The sequence below is a fragment of the Pongo pygmaeus genome, chromosome 8 (genome assembly GCF_028885625.2).
Source record: "Pongo pygmaeus isolate AG05252 chromosome 8, NHGRI_mPonPyg2-v2.0_pri, whole genome shotgun sequence".
Classification (NCBI taxonomy): Eukaryota; Metazoa; Chordata; class Mammalia; order Primates; family Hominidae; genus Pongo; species Pongo pygmaeus.
In genome coordinates this window covers 12,052,994-12,075,216 of record NC_072381.2, presented here as the reverse complement: position 1 = coordinate 12,075,216, position 22,223 = coordinate 12,052,994, and the positions used below count along the sequence as shown (strand labels likewise).

Below are 22,223 nucleotides of genomic sequence, written 5' to 3'. Positions count from 1 at the left end.
CTAGAGAAAATCTAGAGATAATTAGAAGGTTCTCTATATACTTTAGTATCCTGAGGTTGTTTTGGGGAGAAGAGTTAACTCCTGAACAGCTTCCGCCAGAGCTGCAGGAACCTGTATGTCTTCAGAAATAACCAGTACAAGGTATAGCCATACCATTCTGGTTTATGTGCTGATAGTTATTAGCATGTTTTATTGTAGTCATTTTAAAGTGACACGTTTTGGCCAGGTGTGGTGGTTCACGCTTGTAATCCCAGCACTTTGGGAGGCCAAGGCAGGCAGATCACCTGAGGTCAGGAGTTCGAGACCATCCTGGCCAACATGGCAAAACCCCATCTCTACTAAAAATACAAAAATTTTCCAGGCATGGTGGTGCACGCCTGTAATCCCAGCTACTCAGGAGGCTGAGGCAGGAGAATCGCTTGAACCCGGGGGACGGAGATTGGAGTGAGCCAAGATCACACCATTGCACTACAGCCTGGGCAACAAGAGCGAAACTCCATCTCAATAAAATAAAATAAATAAATAAAAAGTGATGCGTTTTCAGACTATTAAGCTAGTATTTGATTTCCCACTAGAACTTGGTACATTCCTGTCTGTCATTAAGGGATCTTTACTTTCACCAGTTATGCAAATTATATAAATTTACTACATCGCATATCTGAAGAACCACTTTTCATGGTAAAGGTTTTATAAGTGCTGCTACTGATTGTGCAAGTATTAACTTTTTCTACAACTTAACCCATGAAGGCATATGTGATTCTTTTTGTTCTTTGAACCTTTTTCCAAGTTACCTACTTTCTTTTCCTTTTGAAATTTCTAATTGAATACATGATCTCATATCAAGCAGAGTATTTATGAACTTATTTCACTTGCTTTGGATCCTTGGAAAATTGTTAAGTCTTAGCCTTGTTTCCCAAAAACCTTCACAAATGGTACTCTCTGTATAGTGGACATGAGTAAATATTAGTGTGACACCTAGTTTGGTGACGGAAAAGAGAACAGTTGTGCTTTGTCCTTTGTAGATCAAAAGGCTAGACTAAAGGACTGCAGGCTTCTTGTGAGGACTCTGTCCTTGTTTAGAATATGGAGGTAAAAATAGATCGCTGTTTATGAATGAAACTCTAAAGATGGTAGCAGCCGCAATCAGTGCACTCCCGTCTCCATTTGCTTCCTGGCTGAGGAAGAAGACGTATGCAGAAAAATCGATATTAAATCAGTTTCCTACTGATAAACCAGAAGATAATACAGTATTGTGCCTTTGGTAGTTTTTTGTTTTCAGACACCTGAAAATTCATTGTCTCATGTTAGTTTTATAGTATCCCAATATTAACATAATAGTTAATAGGAAAACACTAAAACCATTTTATTATATTTTAAAAATAACTTTTAATAGTATTGAAAGTAGTGTGTTCATGACAGTAATTTTTAAAAACCAAGAAAATAATACCAATATTCCATACAGAATGATAATCGTGTGTTAATATTTTGATACATATTTTTCTACTCTTTTTAAATTTTTTATGTGTTTGTGATTTTATAACCAGTTGGTTATACTTAATAAATTATGAAATTTTATCTTGACATTACGCATATTCTCTTAAAGCTTTATTTTTTGTTTTTTAATTGGCTGTATTCATTTGTATCTGTGTGCCATAATTTACTTAATACAGCTGTTTCACTCTTAGGTTGATTCTAGTTTTATACCACTGTAAATAACATTTTTAGTGTACCTCTGATTTTCTCAGGATAGATAAGATTACTAGCTCCGATTTTTATTTTAATTTAAGAACAAAACTAAAATGGTAATAGGCAATGTTATTTAATTCTGGTTTGGAAGTGTCCAAAGCAGTATTCATGAAATGAGAGGGTTAAATCACATTATCACTAAAGTTTCTTCCTGCTTGAATCCTCTAATATTCTATGCATGAACAGGTATTTATTTAACACCTACTGTGTATTTATTAATATATGGGCTGTCTTAAGTTTTGAGCATTTAAGACAAGTTCTTTGTCCTCAAGGGTCTTATAATCTGATGTAATATTTATGAGATCATTAGGAAAAAATAGCAACGTGGTATATCATCAAATGTAAGATGCTGTAAGTTCTCCACATGCTTTAGGAGCAAACAGGAGAAAGAGTAATAGATTGAAGTACTCATTGACAGTTCATGCAGGAAGTAAAACTGAAACTGAACTTGAAGAGTGGATGGGATTTGAAAGTGCATATTGAAGGGTATTCTCTATTGAGAAGGATATTGGGCAAGCAAGATCTCAAAGCAGTGTGTTCTGTGACAGGAGACGTCTGAGGCAACTTCAGGGGAGGGCTTAGGAGAGAGGAGTGGGTAGCAGATCAGTGGGATCAGATGAGACCACATTGTGTGCATACCAAAAGTAGAGAGGGTAGATTGGAATTCCAACAGGAAGAAGAATTGACTGGGCAGTAAAATGTGGGATGGACACAGGAGGTGAAAGCAAATTCAGGCCAGGGAGTTCCATTAGGCTTAGGAGGAGAATGCTGTTATTGAAGAAAAAAATTTAGTCTGTATGGTGACAAAGCTGCTATGGCGTTTTGCCCCATTCCCCCCGTCTTAATTTGCATACATTCAAATTGATAGCCAAATATGATTTCTCCATTAAAGTGGCACGATTTTTTTCATGTCTTTGAGTTTTTGGAGACTCTGTAAATCTCATTTGGTAAAGAGTGTGGCGAACGCTCTATCTTACGTATGGCTGAGACTGTACCTCATCTGTTACTGTTTTCTACCTTTGTCCAAGACTGAGATATACAAGATCATCCAAGTATTTAAAGCTGTAAGAAAAGAGGGAAAAGTATACACACACACACACTTATTTTTTCTCGCTTTTTGTTAGTGGTGTTTCTTTGTTGAAATGTAGGCCTACACATTTAGTTTTTAAAATGTTTCTCACCATATTTTTTAATTCTTTTACCTTTGTTCTGAGAAAATGGCTGTTGAATTCTTAATGCATACTTTTACATGAATTGGTATAGTATAGAAAACTAGCCTGTATCTATTTTTAATGTATTTTTCCATTTCCACCTTCTCATTTCAAGGCCTGGTAAATGACAAAGACTCAAAAGAGTCTATGACAGAAGGAGAAAATCTTGAAGAGGATGAAGAAGAAGAAGAAGGTGGGGCTGAAACAGAAGAACAGTCTGGAAATGAAAGTGAAGTAAATGAGCCAGAAGAAGAGGTGATGACTTTTATATATAGCAACATAGAGTACATTTGTATAAGAGTATTTTGATTATATGAGCCAAAATTTTTTTAATACATAAGAGCTCAGTTGTTGTTTTTTTTTTTTCTTTTTTTTCTTTTGAGACAGAGTCTTGCTCCGTCGCCCAAGTTGGAGTGCTGTGGCGCAATCTCGGCTCACTGCAACCTCTGCCTCCTGGGTTCAAGTGATTCTCCTTCCTCAGCCTCCCGAATAGCTGAGATAACAGGCGTGTGCCACCACGCCCAGCTAATTTTTGTATTTTTAGTAGAGATGGGGTTTCACTATGTTGGCCAGGCTGGTCTTGAATCCCTGACTTCAGGTGATCTGCCCCTCTCAGCCTCCCAAAGTGCTGGGATTACAGGCGGGAGCCACCGCACCTGGCCTTCTCCTTAGTTTTATTATAGTAAATGTAACTAGCAGTATGTTTCTATCATAAAACCCCTTGTTTAATTAAAAGTTTTTAAAGAAAGTAATAAAATACTGATTATAGCATTTTTATTTAATAAGCAATTTAAAGAAAAAAATTGTTTGCTCTCCACGTCTTTTTTTTTTTTTTTTTTTTTTTTTTGAGACAGGGTTTCTCTCTGTTGCCAAGGCTGGAGTGCAGTGGTGTGATCGTAGCTCACTGCAGCCTCAACCTGTTGGACTCAAGCAGTCCTCCCACCTCAGCCTCCTCAGTAGCTGAGACCACGTGGACGTGCTACCATGCCCAGCTAATTATTTTGGTTTTTTTTGTAGAGATGGGGATCTTGCTATATTGCCCAGGCTGGTCTCAAACTCCTGGGCTCAAGCAATCCTCTTCCCTCAGCCTTTCAAAGAGCTGGGATTATGTGTGTGAGCCATTGCACCCCACTTCTTGTGTATCTTAATCTCGCTGTTGAATATGGACTTTTTAGTCAGTGGATTTTATACTCTTCAAAACAAAATTACTGGCTAGATATTAATGAGCTTTGCTTTATTTTTCCCAGATCTCATGGTTATGTGAAATCTGAAATTCAACATATACGATAGTAATTGATACACCCTTTTTGTATCTATGACTATTAAGTTAAACCATATGAAATTATTCTTGTACTGTTTCTGACTTAGCAAAATGTCATTTCTGTGTGATTAAAACTAGCAGTTTTAATTCTTTGGGTTTTGTTGATGTTGTTTGAGACAGTCTTCACTGTCGCCCAGGCTGGAGTGCAGTGGCATGATCTCGGCTCACCGTAGTCTCCACCTCCGTAGTTCAAGTGATTCTTGTGCCTCAGCTTCCCAAGTAGCTAGGATTTTAGGTGTGTGCCACCATGCCCAGCTAATTTTTGTATTTTTGGTAGAGATGGAGTTTCACCATGTTGGCCAACCTGGTCTCGAACTCCTGGCCTCAAGTGATCCCCTCATCTCGGCCTTCCAAAATGCTGGGAGTACAGGCGTGAGCCACCACGTTTGGCCCATGATTCTTCAGTTTTTTCTTCCAAACTCACTTACGTTTAAATGTTCCATGAAGCTGTGCACATCTATAGTCCCAGCTACTCGGGAGGCTGAGGTGGGAGGATTGCTTGAGCCCAGGAATTCATGTCCAGCCTGGACAACATAGTGAGACCCTGTTTCTTTAAATTAAAAAAAAAAGTCAAATAAAAGGATGTCTGAGATTTGCTTTATAATCTCGAGGTAGATTGGGGAATGGGTTAGGGTATAGAAGAAACAAAATGAGAGTTTAAAAAGTTAGAATGAGTAAAGTTGCGATTAGAATACTGATGAAATTAAAATGTAAGTCATGAAATTAGCAGTTTTTCACTGGAAGTATGATTTTAATTAAATATTGAAAAAAGTTTAAATTTGCAGTCAATACTTAAGTGTTTTGGGGAAATTTAATTTCACTTTTAAAGTTTTTATTTGAGTAAATGGGATGTAAATATTTTGAGAATGTGGGTTTAATGTTTAAAGGAATGTTAATTGTTTATGACATTCATAAGACAGATTTGCAAACTGGATTTTTAAAAAGCTTTATTTAGAATTAAAGAGAAAGGACTCATAATTTAAGGTGATTAAAGTTTTCTATGGTCAGATGTAAAAATCTATAAGGCTGTGTTTCCTTTAGCCCTAAAGCTTTGTAACTTATTGGATATTTGGAATGGTTTAACTGCATAACAAATTGCTTTGCCATTAGTTAAAAAGGATTGGTTGTGAAAAGACTGTATAGGCAATAATGTATGGTTTTCCTAATTGGCTAGTATTCATAGGCAGGAGAAATGCACCATGAAGTATTTATGTTATTTGCTACCACTTTTTCTTGACAACCTTAGAACTTCCTTAGATACAAATAAGTGAGTAAAAATTCAGAGCTGGAATATGTTTCTTTAATTGGCTTCAGTATACTAGATAAACATTATATTGCTTTGTTTTCAAAATGAGGTTGTAATAGAAACATTCAGTAATAGAATTCAAGTTGACTTTATTAAGTATTTTATAACAACAAAGGGAAATGAGAAAGTATTTCCATTTCATGTTTTCAGACTAATCTTATGGTTGTCTTGGATTTGGCTACTGTACTAATTACATGAGCAGTATCTAATAAATCCAGCATTGTTGGTAAATACGATATTAAGGAGCGCTCATTTTCTCATTAATTTCTCATTTGAAGAGTTCTGATATGTTTCCTCCTCTAAGGGCATTTTCTCCTTTTTAGACATGAACTTTATAATTTTGATAGTTATATCATTTGTAACCATTACTTACTTTTCCAGTTGGAGAATGCATATTGCACAGGATACATGTGTGTTTGCTACGTAAAATGCAAGCAAAATGTGCAGAGGGAGGTTCCAAGTGCTTGTGTGTGGGAGAAGTGAACTGGGACTCTGGTTCACTTTGTGAGAAAGGGGATTGGAATAGTTCACTTCTTTCACCCCGAGACCAGTTTCCCATGACCGCCCTGCAAACACAAGGAGAAGAAATTTAGTAACGAGTAATAAGAGCAGTGGATATTCTCCAGTTATTTACTTTGAGACAGAAGGGTTCGAATTCAGCTCTTAAAAACAAATGCTGTGTTCTATTTGTATCTTGGTCTTCAGCTGTTTAAAGTTCTATTTGACCTTTTGAAGAGTGGGGGTGACTTTGAGCACCTAACAACCTGAACATTTTCTCTTAAATATCAGCTCTATAAGTTAAAGATAACTGTTTAAATTAAATGTTCTTCTGTGATAACTCCAATATTCTCTAGCATTATGTAATTTATCAACAGAAAGTACAAGATTCATTCTTAAAATAGCAATAATAGTTATTTAGTGAGCATTTATTGTTCATGGTTACTGCCCTAAGTGCTGTATTTGTATTACCATTTCTCATACTACCCTTACAGTAGGTGGGAAACAAAGGCACAGATAGGTTGAATAATTTGCCCAAGATCATAGAGCAGGTGATGGCAGAGCCGGTATTTGAACTCAGGCAGTTTGCCTTTTGCTACACTGTTCCTCTTGCTTTCCCTAGCCTGCTTAGGTTTTGTGGTCCATTGACAAGCACTTCTTAATTCCACCCATTATTATATCAGTGTACACTGGGATTAGGACAAATGAAATTCTTGTTCAAAATCTTAATTTGAAAAATTAATGCATGCTACATTCCCTGAGTAATATGAAACATAAAGGATGGAGAGAGGGGAAAAGTTAATGTATTTTAGCTTAGTTTATGAATGGGAAGTGTCTTCTAACTGTTGAGAAAGGATTCATTTTTTCAAGAGCAAATTTAAGAGCACCTCTATTGCAAATTTAATTTTGAATTATAAAATTAATTCAGAAAACATTAATGCATTTGGGGGGAAAAAGGTAATGTATTGGTGTACATTTTTCTTTTTGGTGGGGGATGGAGTCTCGCTCTGTTGCCCAGGCTGCAGTGAAGTGGTACAACCTCGGCTCACTGCAACCTCTGCCTCCCAGGTTCCAGTGATTCTCCTGCCTCGGACTCCTGAGTATCTGGGATTACAGGTGCCTGCCACCACGTCTGGCCAATTTTTGTATTTTTAGTAGAGACGGGGTTTTGCCATGTTGGCCAGGCTGGTCTTGAACTCCTGACAAGTGATCCTCTGACCTCAGCCTTCTAAAGTGTTGGGATTACAGGCGTGAGCCATGGCGCGGGCCATTGGTATACATTTTTGAAACGTTTTCATTTTAAGAACTCAGAATCATCAGCTGTCTATACACTGTTGAGGTTTTGGAATTAATTGCTACATACACTAAAGATAATGTAACACATTTAAGTATTTGTTCCAGGAATTATTTCTCAGCCATCTTGGCACAGTGAGAAGCAGCTGGGTTTAGTGGGTTTTGGTTTTTGTTGTTGTTGTTGTTTTTTTTTTTTACTCTTAAGGAACCATGTGGGGGTGACTTGGGATACTGGGGTGGAGGTAAATGAAGCTCCACTCTGTGCTTTGTGCCCTTTGAAAATCTCTCGGAGCTCTGCCCCATCTTCTGTTTGACAAGAAATTTCAGCTGATCGAAGTGGAGGGGGCAGGGACTGACTGTGAGGATGGGGTGAAGTAGTCCTTGAAAACTACCAGTTAGGGGAGCTGAACGGCCAGGTCTTCTGCTTAATAGCAGTGTGCCCTTAGGCAAGTCACTTAACTTTTCTGAGCCTCAGTTTTTTCATGTGTAAAATAGGAACAATAAAGCTTGTCCTTCCATCTTCAGACTTGGGTAGAGCAAACAAAATGAAGTGTATGAGAACACCTTCCAAATCGAAGTGCTTTATAAAAGGTAATGCTGTATCATTGCTTTCAGCTGGTAATGCTGTTACATTTGAACTTTTGTTGGTTTCCATTGCAGTTAGATGGGTATTAAAGAACTACTGTGAGACATTCAGCCTCTCCAGATTTGTTTCAGGAGGAGGAGAACACAAAAGGCTCAGGAAACTTCTTCATTGTGGAATTCAAGGAAGAGCTTCTACAATAGATCTCTGTATTGTTAGACAGTTGAAGGTAGTGAGATGGGTTTTCAACTACTGATTTGTCTTAAATGTTGCTAGCTGACTTTGCCCTCCCATTGGAAACCAACTACATAAAGAGCTAAAACTTGAGAATAATAAACAATTATACGGAAGTTTTGAAATCTTTTTAAGGCATGTAAAATATGGTTACACTTCGAAAAGTTCTTTAATCTTCTAATGTTCAATAATTTCAGGAGGGTTCTGATAATGATGATGATGAGGGAGAAGAAGAGGAGGAAGAGAATACAGATTACCTTACAGATTCCAATAAGGAAAATGAAACCGATGAAGAGAATACTGTACGTATGGCTGAAAAATATACTTTTTGAAATTGTGCAACACTTTTATAGTATTTGAATTTTAGTCACTAAACTTTTGTTTCTTTTGATTATGAAAAATATTTCTTTAGAAATTCATTTTCAATTTGTTTTCCTAACCATTTTCTTTAAATTCTTTTAACATTGAATAATGTTAGATATTTTACTCACTTTACTCCTTGAGTTATGTTAAACAAGTTGTCAATACTAAAAGGCTTTGCCCTAGAAAACATTACAGTTAAAATTTCCGGTCTGATTTTTTTGTTTTGTTTTAATAAGGAGGTAATGATTAAAGGAGGTGGACTTAAGCATGTACCTTGTGTAGAAGATGAGGACTTCATTCAAGCTCTGGATAAAATGATGCTAGAAAATCTACAGGTATTAAATGTCATTTGTTTCAAAGACTCTTCTCAATACAAAACATTGCAGCCCATTACATTGTGGTTCATGTGAAGGCCTCTCCTATCTAAGTGTCTCTTCTGCAGCAGCTTTTGCTAGATCATGTGTAGACAGCTTGCAGCCAGCTTCTTGTTCTTCTTGCATCCCACATCCTGATTTGCATGAGGTAGAGTCGGTGAAAATGCAACACACACAAGATTTGGAACAGAATAATTTCATTGTGCCAATCTTTGCCTTTTATTTCTTAAGTCATATTTCTTTTCTTTTTTTTTCTTGAGACAGAGTCTCACTCTGTTGCCCAGGCTGGAGTGCATTGGCACGATCTCAGCTCACTGCAACCTCTGCCTCCTGGGTTCAAGCGATTCTTGTGCCTCAGCCTCCCTAGTAGCTGGGATTACAGGCATGTGCCACCACCCTGGGCTAATTTTTGTATTTTAGTAGAGACGGTGTTTACCATGTTGGCCAGGCTGGTCTCGACCTCCTGACCTCAGGTGATCCTCCTGCCACGGCCTCCCAAAGTGCTGGGATTACGGCGTGAGCCACCGTGTCTGGCCTATTAAGTCATATTTCTAAGACTTCTTTCTTGCAGTTTGTTTGGAAGCCAAACTGTGCAGAAGATAGACATTTGGGGTCATTTAATTCAGTAAATTCTTACATTTATTAGTTGAATAGCTTCTATGTTAATGGAAAAATGTTTGTTATTTAATGTTTAAAGAAATGCTAGTTGTTTAATGTATTCATAACATTAATAAACTGGATTTTCTAAAAAACACTATCTAGCAGTTTTTTGAATGCCACAGTAATTTCAAGTAACTATATTTTTCTAGAGTTAGAGGCAAAATCTTAGACTGCTTACTTCAGCCCTGTATGTACTTGTTGTTAACCCTTTGGTGATGTGACGAGTGGGTTTGTTCGAATGGCAGGATGCAGGCCCCATTGGGGTGGGTTTGGTGGAGAATGGGAAGGGAGGGAGTGAAGATACTAGATATAGATAAGTCTTGTGGAGTTTTGCCAGAAAGGGAAGAGAAACGGGGAGGTAGCTAGAGAAGGTCATAGAATAGAGTTAAAAGACAGGGTTTTTTTTTTAAAGGTAGAAGATATTATGGAATCTTTATATGCTCATGGAGCAGTCCTTTAGAGTTGAAATATTGGTAGAAGATATTATGGAATCTTTATATGCTCATGGAGCAGTCCTTTAGAGTTGAAATATTGGATTTTACTTTCCTTGATGCTGCTACAGCCAAAGGTATGATCAAGTACAAATTAGTGTTATAGGTGTCTTAGGTGATCTTCTTTCTTTATATATTAAAATAACCTGTCTTCATATATCCAGAAAGCTCCTAATTTATGAAATCAATCTTACATTTATGTTATTTAGGAGCACAAGCAATCAAATAAAACATAATCATTATAATCCCTTGGAGGAGAGAATAGTTTACTTCTTTGAGAAACTTCCCATCTTACATGAATCAGTAGCCATTTACTCAGCCACTCATTTCTTTAGCAGATATGTTTATTGGGTACCTATTGTGTGCTTAACAGTGTGCATCGGGCTAAGTATAAAGTGATAAATACAACTGAGGTAGTTCCTCTTCTAACAGAAGGTAGATATTTAACAACTAAACAAATGTATCATTTCAAATTGTGATAAATGCTAAGAACAGAATGCTTTGGTAGAGATTAAGGGAAGGACATTCCTAGATAGGATAATGGGGAAGAAGTCTCTGAGGTCATGAATTTCAAACAGGGCAAAGTAAAGTGGAGCCAGCCATCCAGGTGAAAATTTAAGGGAAGATGGGAACAATGTGTCAAACGTCTTGAGGGAGAAAAGAACCTGTATTTAAAAAACTAAAAGAAGGCCAGCACTACTAGAGGGCGGGGCACGATCTTGTGTGGGAGGGCAGAGGTACCCACCAGGGCAAGACTAAAAGCAGGGAGCCTGGACAGAAGGCTGTTGTAGTGACTCAGGTGAGAGATGATGGTCAGCTGTCTAGCATATGGCAAGGCACATGGAGAGAAGTCTGGATTTGAGCTATTTCGGAGGTAGAACGACCTGGCTTATTTGGTGCTGGATTGGATATGGGTGTGTAGCGGGCGAGGCATCAAAGATGATAGTTGGTTTTCCAGATTGGGCCACTGGCTAATCTGTGGGACAGGAAACAAGGGACCAAGGAGCAAAAGTTCCCCTTTGGCCATGTTCCACTTGAGAAGCCTTTGAGGTGTCCAAATGGAAATGTATGGAGATCAGAGGGCTACGTGGAGTGAAAACAGAAATGTGATGGGTAGAGTATATTGAAAGCATCAGAACAAATGATTCATCCCCGGTGTAAAGTGTGGACAGAGAAGAGAAGCAGGGTCAGGATTGAGCCCTGAAGAACCCTAACATTTAGAAATAAGGTAGAAAAGCTGATGAAGTCAAAGGAATAGAAGTTTTTTATATGGTCCAATAATTTTTGCTTATTGACAGTTCTTGAAGAAGCAAGCTGGAAGGATGGGAAGATGTAATCGAGGAGGGAAGTTCAGATTCACAGTTTTGCAGATGTGCTTTTTGTGCTGGAGAAAAACTTAATTCTATATTAGGCCCTAGTTGTTAAGCATTATCAAAATACTGAACAACCGTACAGAGTCTCTTTGTTTTGATGAAATTGTCATAGGAAGATGCAATATCCTAGAGATACTAATTTTCCATAAATCAAGCCCTTAAACTTGGTGTAATCCTAATTATATCACACCAGGAAGGTGTTTTGTTTTGTTTTTGCAAGGGAAAGAGAAGAGCAGGGAGATCAATGCAGAATGAATTTAAAATTATTTCTTAAAATATCTGTAAGAATAAGCAAAATAGCTAACAGATTTTCAGGAAATGAGTGAAATGCTCTACAAGATATGAAAACATGGCCGGGTACTGTGGCTCACACCTGTAATCCCAGCACTTTGGGAGGCCGAGGCGGGTGGATCACCTGAGGTCAGGAGTTCAAGACCAGCCTGGCCAACATGGTGAAACCCTGTCTCTACTAAAAATACAAAAAAATTAGCCAGGCATGGTGGCAGGCGCCTGTAATCCCAGCTACTCGGGAGGCTGAGTCAGGAGAATCACTTGAACCTGGGAGGCGGAGGTTGCAGTGAGCCGAGATCACGCCATTGCACTCCAGCCTGGGGAGACCCAAAACATGACCGTTTAGTAATGTGATGAAGATAACGTTGCAAATCAGTTAAGGGAAAACAGACAATAAACAAAAATAAAGTTGACGTTCTGTTTTATTTCCACAGCAGGATTAATTGCAAATTTATCAAACACTCCAATAATTTTGAAGACTGTTGGGCCCTGCATCAAGCACTTTATATCTATTCTTTGCTTAGTGCTGTCAGATACTGTTAGTATTCCTTTGCTTTAGCTAAAGAAACAGAGGCTTGGAAAGACAAGAAACTTGCTGAGCGGGCACGGTGGCTCAACGCCTGTAATCCCATCACTTTGGGAGGCCGAGGTGGGAGGATCATGAGGTCAGGAGATCGAGACCATCCTGGCTAACACGGTGAAACCCCGTCTCCAGTAAAAGTACAAAAAATTAGCTGGTTGTGGTGGTGGGCGCCTGTAGTCCCAGCTACTTGGGAGGCTGAGGCAGGATAATCACTTGAACCCAGGAGGCAGAGGTTTCAGTGAGCTGAGATTGTGCCACTGCACAATCTCTCTGCATGGGGAACAGAGTGAGACTCCAATCTCCAAAAAAAACCACAAAAACCAAAAAACTTGCTTACGGCCACATGGCTAGGACGTGGTGGAGTCTGTTCTCAACTATTTTACTGTGTTGCCTTCTAGCACAGGATGCTGTAAGAAACTTGAAGAAATGACAGGCCAGGAAGAAAATATTTATGGTCTACACGAAGGCCTACTGCTTCTGCTATAGCAAATCAATGAGAAATGATGAATGATCTAGTTTTTTTTTTTTTTATTGTGTGAAAGGTAGTGGCAAAATCATGCCAAAGGTCATGAGTAATAAAATAGTATGCAAATTAAGATGAGCCTTTTCACTTATCAGACCATCAGATATTGGGATTTACTAAGTGATAATATCCAGTGTGGTTTTGTTTGAGTAAACGTATTTGTAAATGTCTATCAGTCCAGCTTTTTTAGAGGGAAATTCAGTAAACCTGCCGAATGGGCTTGCCAGTTGGTCTAAAAATTTACCCCTAGTTAGTAATTCTCTTTATAAAGCTAAATATACAAAGATGTCACATTGTGATGGGAAAGAAAGTCCTTCCATGTGTGGGAATGAGCATTAAAAAAAAAAATTGCCTGTCAATAATTAAATAATAAGGGCATATCAATGTAATTAGCTCTGTATATACTCAAAGAGAAAGATAACTAAGATATAGGATTAAACATAAGAAAAAATACGTATGTTGAGTATACAGCAATATGCATAGTGGTTGCTTGTGTCTATATGTATATATTATTAGTATATGCAAGAAAAAATCCGAAAGAACATACTCCATTGTTAATAGTTGAAAAAATCCAAAAAAAATACTCCATTCTTAATAATTGTTGCATCTTGGGGTTGGGGCAGTGGGAAGTCGCTGGAGGAGTTAGTATGGACATACTTACCAATACGTTTTTGTATTTAAATATTTTATGAAGAGAATCTGTTAATTTTATAATCAGGGAGAAAAATCAAGATTTGTCTATTGTGATCCTTTTGAATTTTAAGTAAAAAGTCTTTATAAATCTTACGAACCTGGGAAGACTTCAAGCAGATTATGATAAACTAGACCTTAAAAAAGAAACAATAAAACAAGATTTCGCTTGATTTGCAAGTCTCTTGAATATATGGGGCCTATATCAGAAGACTATTTAAATGGTGGTAGAGCAGTTTCCAAGACACTGAGGGCCTTTCAGCATGACCTGCCTACCTTCGTGGAACATTCAGCTCGTCCCTCTTTGCTGCTCATTCATCAGTCATGTGTTTGCATTTCCCTAAGTGTACCATGCTGGTTCATGTCCTTGCTTTGCACCTGTTCTTCCCCTGCCTCGATTCCCTCCACATCCCCCAAACTGCTCTTTTACCATCTGCTTGGAAGAAGTTGATGAAGTCTTTAACATTCTCAAACGTGCCATTTCTATTCAGCCTTTCATGAAAGGCACGCAACCACTCCCAGCCAGGTACAGGTAGTCACTTCATCTCCTCCACAGGTGCTATACACCTATGATGTATCATCATAATTGTTTCTGTCTCTGTCTTAACAAACTTATGAGTTCTTTGAGGGTAGAGGCTAAGTATTTTTAACATTACTATCTCCAAACCTGTAACACATGGCAAGTCTTCAGTGAAGGTTCATTTAATTCATTGGTTGGAAAATTCAGTGTAAATGTTAAAAATAATTGATATTACCAACCAAGGAATTAATCCAAATGGTCATAGATTCCATTCATTCTTCAGTACTCCCTGAGCGCCTGCTGTGGGTAACGCCCTGCTGGGGAGCCTTGGGAGAAAGGGATGCAGTGATGAGCCCACCTTGCCTGGTGATTATGAAGGAAGATGTGATCTAGGAAGATGAATAGAAGGGTGTAGTGTATTTGAGGAGCAGGGGGATTCGGTAGAACCTGCAGCACTGCCTGCTTGGGAGAGGCTAGAGCAGTCAACAGCAGCCAAGTCCCACATTTCCTTCCATGTCATAGGCAGAGGTGTTAGGTGAAGGGAGAAATACTCCCTAGATTTATCCACGTTCCAGAAAGAGTATTATGGTCATTGTAATTGTTGACTGTTATGGCTCTTATGATTGTTGTGTTTTAAGAAATACAGCATTGGATGGGTTTGCAATTTATATTGACATATATCCGTATATATCTTGGAGTGTTTATTATATCCTTTTTAATTTCCTTTAGCAACGAAGTGGTGAATCTGTTAAAGTGCACCAACTAGATGTTGCCATTCCTTTGCATCTCAAAAGCCAGCTGAGGAAAGGGCCCCCACTGGGAGGTGGGGAAGGAGAGGCTGAGTCTGCAGACACAATGCCGTTTGTCATGTTAACAAGAAAAGGCAATAAACAGCAGGTAAGAAACTGCCCGCCCTGTAATTATAGCTGATTGTGAGTTATCCAGTTAGGTTTTAACTTATCTTTGACCTACAAGGGGATAAGGGTTGGACAGTTTTAAAGCATTCAGTGGTAGAATAATTTCATCCCTTATATGGTTTTTTTGTTGTTTTGTTTTGGTTTGGTTTGGTTTTTTTTGAGATGGAGTCTCACTTTGTCGCCCAGGCTGGAGTGGCAGGATCGTGGGTCACTGCAACCTCCTCCTCCCAGGTTCAACTGATTCTTCTGTCTCAGCCTCCCGAGTAGCTGGGATTACAGGCGTCCACCATGACGCCCGGCTAATATTTGTATTTTTAGTAGAGACGGGGTTTTACCATGTTGGCCAGGCTGGTCTCGAACTCCTGACCTCAGGTGATCCGCTCATCTCGGCCTCCCAAAGTGCTTGGATTACAGGCGTGAGCAACTGTGCCTGGCCCCTTCTGTGTTTTAAATCATATATATTTGTAAGAATATGTAAGTACCTTGACTTCTAGCACAAACTTCCACAAGCAAGCCCCAGGCCGGGAAGGAAAGGAGGATGGCGACTGATGCAGCTCAGGAAGAGACTCGGCTGCCGTCACTTGAAAATCACACCAACCCTTCTCCATATCCCTCTCCATTCTTGTTGTTTGCTCTTTCCCCCTTCATACAAGATGGTCCCTCAAAACCATTTCCCCCTCTACCAGGCTGTTAATCTAGGGATTCATAGTTGATTTGTCAAACATTGAGCATCTACCACGTGCCAGGTACTATTCTATTTCAGGTCCTGAGGCTACAGTGATAAACAGAACAATGTTCCTGCCCTCGTGGAACTTATCTCCTACTGAGAGAGCGAGAGAGACACATGCACATATTTGCAGATAGTGAAACATAGTATGAAGAGAATATAGACCAGCTCTCAGATACACCTTTAGGTGTATTTAGGTCAATTCTGTAAAAATTTTTTACATCAACATTTCTGAGATCAAGTTGCTTCTTAGAGTCCATGAAATCCTGTGATAATTGACAGCATTTCTTTCTGCTTTAGTGATAAGTAAAATAATGGTATATCTTAGAATTAATAGAATGTTAGATTTTGTTGTATATGGCAGCTGCCACAGTTATCTTAGACAAGTCCAATACCACATTCATCTATACAGTCATTTAACAAGTATTTATTATTTACCTGCTACACACCAGGCACTTCTGTGTGCAGAACATAGAGGCAGTTAGCCAGAGTCCCTCCTCTCCTGCGAGCTTTCATTCTGGTGTTGGGAGGCATATGAGAAATACACCAAGTCACGTTGGGGTGGCTACCAAGGAGGATAAAGCAGGGTAAGAGGATGGAAAGAGACAGGGATGATGAGATGCCAGGAGAGGGAGGCTGCCTCTTAGGTAGGATGATCAGGGAAGACCCTACAATAAATTGCATCTGAGACGTCCTCCCCATTAGCACAACCTCAAACAGATGATGCCTAAATTTTATCCTTGCATTTGTCAGGCAACTTCTCATGTACACCGTGATCAAAATTGTGCAGTATACTTGTGCAGTATACAAATGATATAATTGTGCAGCATGAAAGTGATATACTTGAGCAGTATACTACTTTTTGCTGCAGTGATACCACCTATATACCAATTAGAATCGTGGAGTGTGGCCGGGCATGGTGGCTCACATCTGTAATCCCAGCACTTTGGGAGGCCAAGGCAGGTGGATCACAAGGTCAGGGGTTCAAGACCAGCCTGACAAACATAGTAAAACCCCGTCTCTACTAAAAATACAAAAATTAGCCAGGCGTGGTGGCATGTGCCTGTAATCCCAGCTACTCAGGTGGCTGAGGCAGGAGAATCACTTGAACCCAGGAGGTGGAGGTTGTAGTGAGCCAAGATTGCACCATTATACTCCAGCCTGGGCGACAGAACGAGACTCCGTCTCAAAAAATAAATAAATAAAATAATCATGGAGTATGGAGCTGGCAAAGACTTCACGGCATGACTCATGTATTGAGAGTTAACTTTGACAGGATCAGAGCATTGCTGAATCTTCCTCAGACACTGCCATGTCTGGCGTTGCCTCCAGTCCAGGCTCCAGTCAGGCCTCCTGGTGCTTTCAGGAGAGCCACACCCCTCCCCACCTTCGACCAGGGTTGGGCTCTGGCACATCCCCATTCCTTTACTCTCCATTCTCTATCTGTGAGGAAAATGAGAGCTTTTTAAAAAATCAGGCCCTAAATTTGGCATTGTCCTGAGATCTTTGCCAAGACTGCTGTCCTCAGAGCACCTGGAAATGCTAATTCGCCACTGTTACGAGGATTCACAAATCCCAGCATTTTTGCTTTTCTAGGGACTATTTAGTTCTCTGAACTAGACTTTACTATTTCAGTTATCACGTTTTAGATCTCCTTCATTCTCTTTGTCTTTAAAAGCTCTTAGCTTCCTCCTCCATTCCCCCCATCACCAGCTTTCCTGGCACACAGTTTCTAAAGGTAATTAGGCTGTAAAGTTGGAAGGCATGCACATGTGCACGTATCTGTCTGTTGAATTGTGGAGGGCAGTACATGGCAGCTTCAGCTACATATACCTTTGTCTCTATCCCTGCACAGCTGCTAGATGATGCTGTTAATTCGGCACACTAAGGCCATGATTTTTGTTAACTAGAGGAGAGCTTAGGAATATCTCTTTTTGAAGGTCAGATTGCACAACAGTAAATAATGAGTTTTTTTTCTTCCTCCCTTTCATGAAGTACATGAATATTCATTATCACCTTTGTAAACTCTACACCCCATCTGGCCCTTATAGAACGTGTAGGAATTGAAAATAAATTAATCAATGCCTACTTAAAAGAAACTTGTGGGCTTTGGAAAATAAGTATACCCCAACAGTCTGAAATTCTAAATTGTATGAGTCAAAATAAGATTATGTGTATTTTAGAAGGAATATTTTTGGTTCAAAGTAGGTAGGTTATAAACTGGGTGGCTTATGTAATTTTATGTAAATGAATTTGAAGTCCTTGTTTCTTAAAATGTAGCATTTAGTTTAATTTTTAATTTTTAAGGATATATTGTTACTAAATTTTAAAAATATTAGCAGACATGAAATGAAAACTCAGTGTACTTGGTTATTAAGTAAATTTTCAATGCTTCTAAACTTTATTTGGAATTTTGGAAAATGTTCAGTTTTTGGAACATTATTTGAAGAAACATCGCTGGTATGTTGTGGTCTGAAAAAGAAAGTAGATTTTGTTCTGATTTTTATTCCTTTATTTGGCTTTCGGGTGTTGGTCCTTCTGGTGCAACGGTTTTTCTACAAATGTGAAATGTCTTGCCTTATAGGAATCTTTGGTTTTTAAGTGAAAGACCTCTTTGTGCATCAAATTTGTACTCAGAAATAACTTTCTGTTGTGGTCATTAGGGGAAACAAAATTGCACGAATGAAGTGAGTAGTTGCAGAGAAAGAAAAAGATAATGCTTTTAGCCATTTATTTCTTTCTAGATTTAAATATTTATGAATTAGAATAATGAATTTCAATTAAAACAAGTTTTAATGTAATATAAATGTTATAAAATGCTTTAAAAAGCTTTTTTATTCAAACAAATGCATAACATGGTATAGTTTAATACTGGCAGACAAACCATTTTTGCAATTAATATTTACATAAGGAGTTATGATTTGTTATATTTTGACTAGAATAATTGATAGTTACATGCCATAGTAACTTGGGATTATATGTTTTTTAATTTTAGCTACAGTCATGGAGTAGCTGCAAAATATCAGCTAAATCACCTTCATTGCTATTATGTTCAGGAAATTTAGTTTGAGTGACTTCAATATTTTTATCATCTAATTTGCTATAAAGTAGTGTGTCTCTGTTAATAGTATCTTAGCAGCTCTGCAGTAAAGGCAGTAGGCAAAGGTGGCCATCAGTAAATTTGTCTCTTCATTTCCCTGTATTTATTACTGTCTCTTTTATGTTCTTTTTAAGTACATAATACTTGAGAACTTTGCCTTTTGTAGAACTTGTCTCAGAGTTCATAAAATGTGTTTTTGTTCATCTTTTATTTATAATTGTTTCCCTTTGGAAGATCTAAACGAGGCCGGGCACGGTGGCTCACGCCTGTAATCCCAGCACTTTGGGAGGCGGAGGCGGGAGGATCATGAGGTCTGGAGATCAAGACCATCCTCGCTAACACAGTGAAACCCCGTCTCTACTAAAAATACAAAAAAATTAACCGGGAGTGGTGGCAGGCGCCTGTAGCCCCAGCTACTCAGGAGGCTGAGGCAGGAGAATGGCGTGAACCTGGGAGGCGGAGCTTGCAGTGAGCCGAGATCGTGCCACTGCACTCCAGCCTGGGCGACAGAGCGAGACTCCGTCTCAAAAAAAAAAAAAAAAGAACTAAACGAAGAAATTGTTAATCTTACAAATGAATAAGAAAGCCTGTATTTTTCACCTTTTTTGATCATATTATGAAATTTTCTTTACAATGTTTTGTACTATTTTATTATTGTGATTAGTACCATCATCATTAGGCTTATTATTAGTGGATTATGAAGGAAATTTCAAATTTTATTGTCAAGAATCTAAAAAGGGGGAAAAATGGCCACCCTGTTTTATTTCTGAGTGTTTAGATAAAAACATCGTAGAGTTGCAACTTCCAGTTCATGATGATTAAGAAATTATCTGTCTACTTTTTTTTTTTTTAATTGAGTTGGAGTCTTGCTCTTTTGCCCAGCCTGGAGTGCAGTGGCACAATCTTGGCTCATTGCAACCTCCGCCTCCCGGGTTCAAGCAGTTCTTCTGCCTCAGCCTCCCGGATAGCTGGGGCTACAAGTGCATGCCACCACACCCAGCTAATTTTTATATTTTTAGTAGAGACGGGGTTTCATCATGTTGGCCAGAATGGTCTTGATCTCTTGACCTCATCATCCGCCCGCCTCGGCCTCCCAAAGTGCTAGGATTACAGGCGTGAGCCACCGTGCCCAGCCTCTACTTGCTATTTTATTTGAAGTCTGTTTTTTCTTTCTCTCAGTGTTCTCGAACTATTTGTAACTCCTTTGTTATTTTCTCCCAGTTTAAGATCCTTAATGTACCCATGTCCTCTCAACTTGCTGCAAATCATTGGAACCAGCAACAGGCAGAACAAGAAGAGAGGATGAGAATGAAAAAGCTCACACTAGATATCAATGAACGGCAAGAACAAGAAGATTATCAAGGTATAAAATCATCTATAAGAGAAGTGGAAATTTTTGTTGCCTTTTGAGCATCAAAATTGTTATTTTGTCTCACCTTCTCATGTCATATTTTTCCATATTTATGCTGAGAAATTCATTTTGTATCCCACCATGTTTATTTTTCTTTCACTTATTTGTAAAATAACAATAATGTAATTTTCACCATATTTTGCTCTAATTAAATTAGAGTACAAACTGCTGGCTATGTTGCAAACAAGGTGATAATCAATTTTTAATTGCTTCACATTGCCAGCCAGTTGTGTGCAGATTCATTTAACAAACAGTATGCATTGCTTAATGATAGGGATACATTCTAAAAAATGTGGCATTAGGCAATTTCATCATTGTGCAAACATCATAGAGTGTACTTGACAACCTAGATGGTGTAGCCTACTACACACTGAGGCTGTATGGTGTAGCCGTTATGAGCTGATGGGACCACCATTGTATAGTGTCTGTCCATTGACTGGAACATGGTCACACGGTACACGACTGTATTTACCTCCTTTTGTCTATTTGGAGTCCTGGTCTTGAGGAACCTGTGTTCCTTCAGATTTGAGGAAATACTCAAATTAGGATTCTTGTTTTACGCATACATACCCAGCATTTTTCGGTTAATTGGAACCTTACATATCGAGGCCATGGAGACTTAATAAGCTAGCGTTTTGGTGTTCCTGTGGTATGCAGATTTTACAGCCATAACAGTTGTTTATACAGCACTGTACTGAACAAACTGCTGTTTGTGCAGGAGAGTGTGTGTAAATCAGTATTTGTGGTTTCTAATCTTCTAATCTCACTTGTAGAATGTTCTCTCCCAGTTGATACCCAACAGTGTTTTTGTTTGTTTTAAGAGCCTTCCTCTGTCACCCAGGCTGGATGGAGTGCAGTGGCGCAATCACTGCAGCCTCAGACTCCTGGGCTCAAGTGATCCTCCTGCCTCTGCCTCAGCCCCCCAAGTAGCTAAGATTACAGACATGTGCCACCATACCTGGCTAATTTTTAATTTTTTATAGAGAGGGGATCTTGCTATGTTGCCCAAGCTCATCTTGAACTCCTGGGCTTGAGCAGTCCTCCCGCCTCTGCATCCCAAAGTGGTAGGGTTACAGACGGGAGCCTCCACACCCGGCTCCAACATTCTTAATGATAATAGCTAACACTGAGTGCTTACTCTTTGGCCAGATACTGTTTTATGTACTTTTTCAAAGCATATAATCCTCATAACAATTCTTTGAGATAAGTGTTGTTATCTTCATTTTACATTGAGGGAAATTGAACCGAAAGTCCCACAGCTAGAAAGTGACAGAGCTGGGATATTAACCAGTAGTCTCGCTCTACACACGATACTCTTAGCTATTGCAATGCACTGCCTCTTAGGCTTTTTTACTGCCTCATAAGATAGCTATGTGGTGGCCAAATTCATAGTAAAGGGAACATTGGGTATTAAAAGAGTCTCCTCTCTTAATGCTCTTTTAAAACTTCTTAATCATTTTAGTCTGTATAATGGCTATTTTTCTTTAGTCAGCTCCCTGACAGGACTAATAAACTTAATCTCCCCAACATTTCATTCACTCTGTAGGAGGAGTACATTTCTAAGAGTTAACAGCATTTTCTTTTTTTGCTCCTAATTACAGAAATGTTGCAGTCTCTTGCACAGCGCCCAGCTCCAGCAAACACCAATCGTGAGAGGCGGCCTCGCTACCAACATCCGAAGGGAGCACCTAATGCAGATCTAATCTTTAAGACTGGTGGGAGGTAAAGCAGTCATTACTTCTTCCTTAGCTGTTTGTTTTCATGATGTCCATAAGAATAAATTAGAGAATTCTGGATTATAGTTTTTGGCAAAGGCCTGATTTTTAGCAAAATAGAAAAATCTTTGAATTATAGATATTTCAGGGGAAAAAACCTGCTTTATACTATAGTTATGGCTGTTCTGTTTTTTTTATTTTTATTTTTATTTTTTGAGACAAGGTCTTGCTCTGTCGCCCAGGCTGAAGTGCAGTGGCACAATCGCAACTCACTACAGCCTCACCCACCTGGG

At 38.8% G+C, this 22,223-nt stretch overlaps 1 protein-coding gene across 5 annotated transcripts in view; it reads left to right on the top strand.

Moving 5' to 3' along the window:
- The window catches only part of UPF2 (UPF2 regulator of nonsense mediated mRNA decay), a 123,541-nt gene that overhangs the window by 92,087 nt on the left and 9,231 nt on the right, over positions 1–22,223 (top strand). For all 5 annotated transcript variants that reach the window (XM_063669553.1, XM_054503616.2, XM_063669552.1 and 2 more), the window contains exons 16-21: positions 3,073–3,212; positions 8,390–8,494; positions 8,792–8,890; positions 14,790–14,957; positions 20,026–20,167; positions 21,817–21,937. In XM_063669553.1, coding sequence (XP_063525623.1) covers positions 3,073–3,212; positions 8,390–8,494; positions 8,792–8,890; positions 14,790–14,957; positions 20,026–20,167; positions 21,817–21,937 — 775 coding nt within the window. The remainder of the gene's footprint in view (positions 1–3,072; positions 3,213–8,389; positions 8,495–8,791; positions 8,891–14,789; positions 14,958–20,025; positions 20,168–21,816; positions 21,938–22,223) is intronic.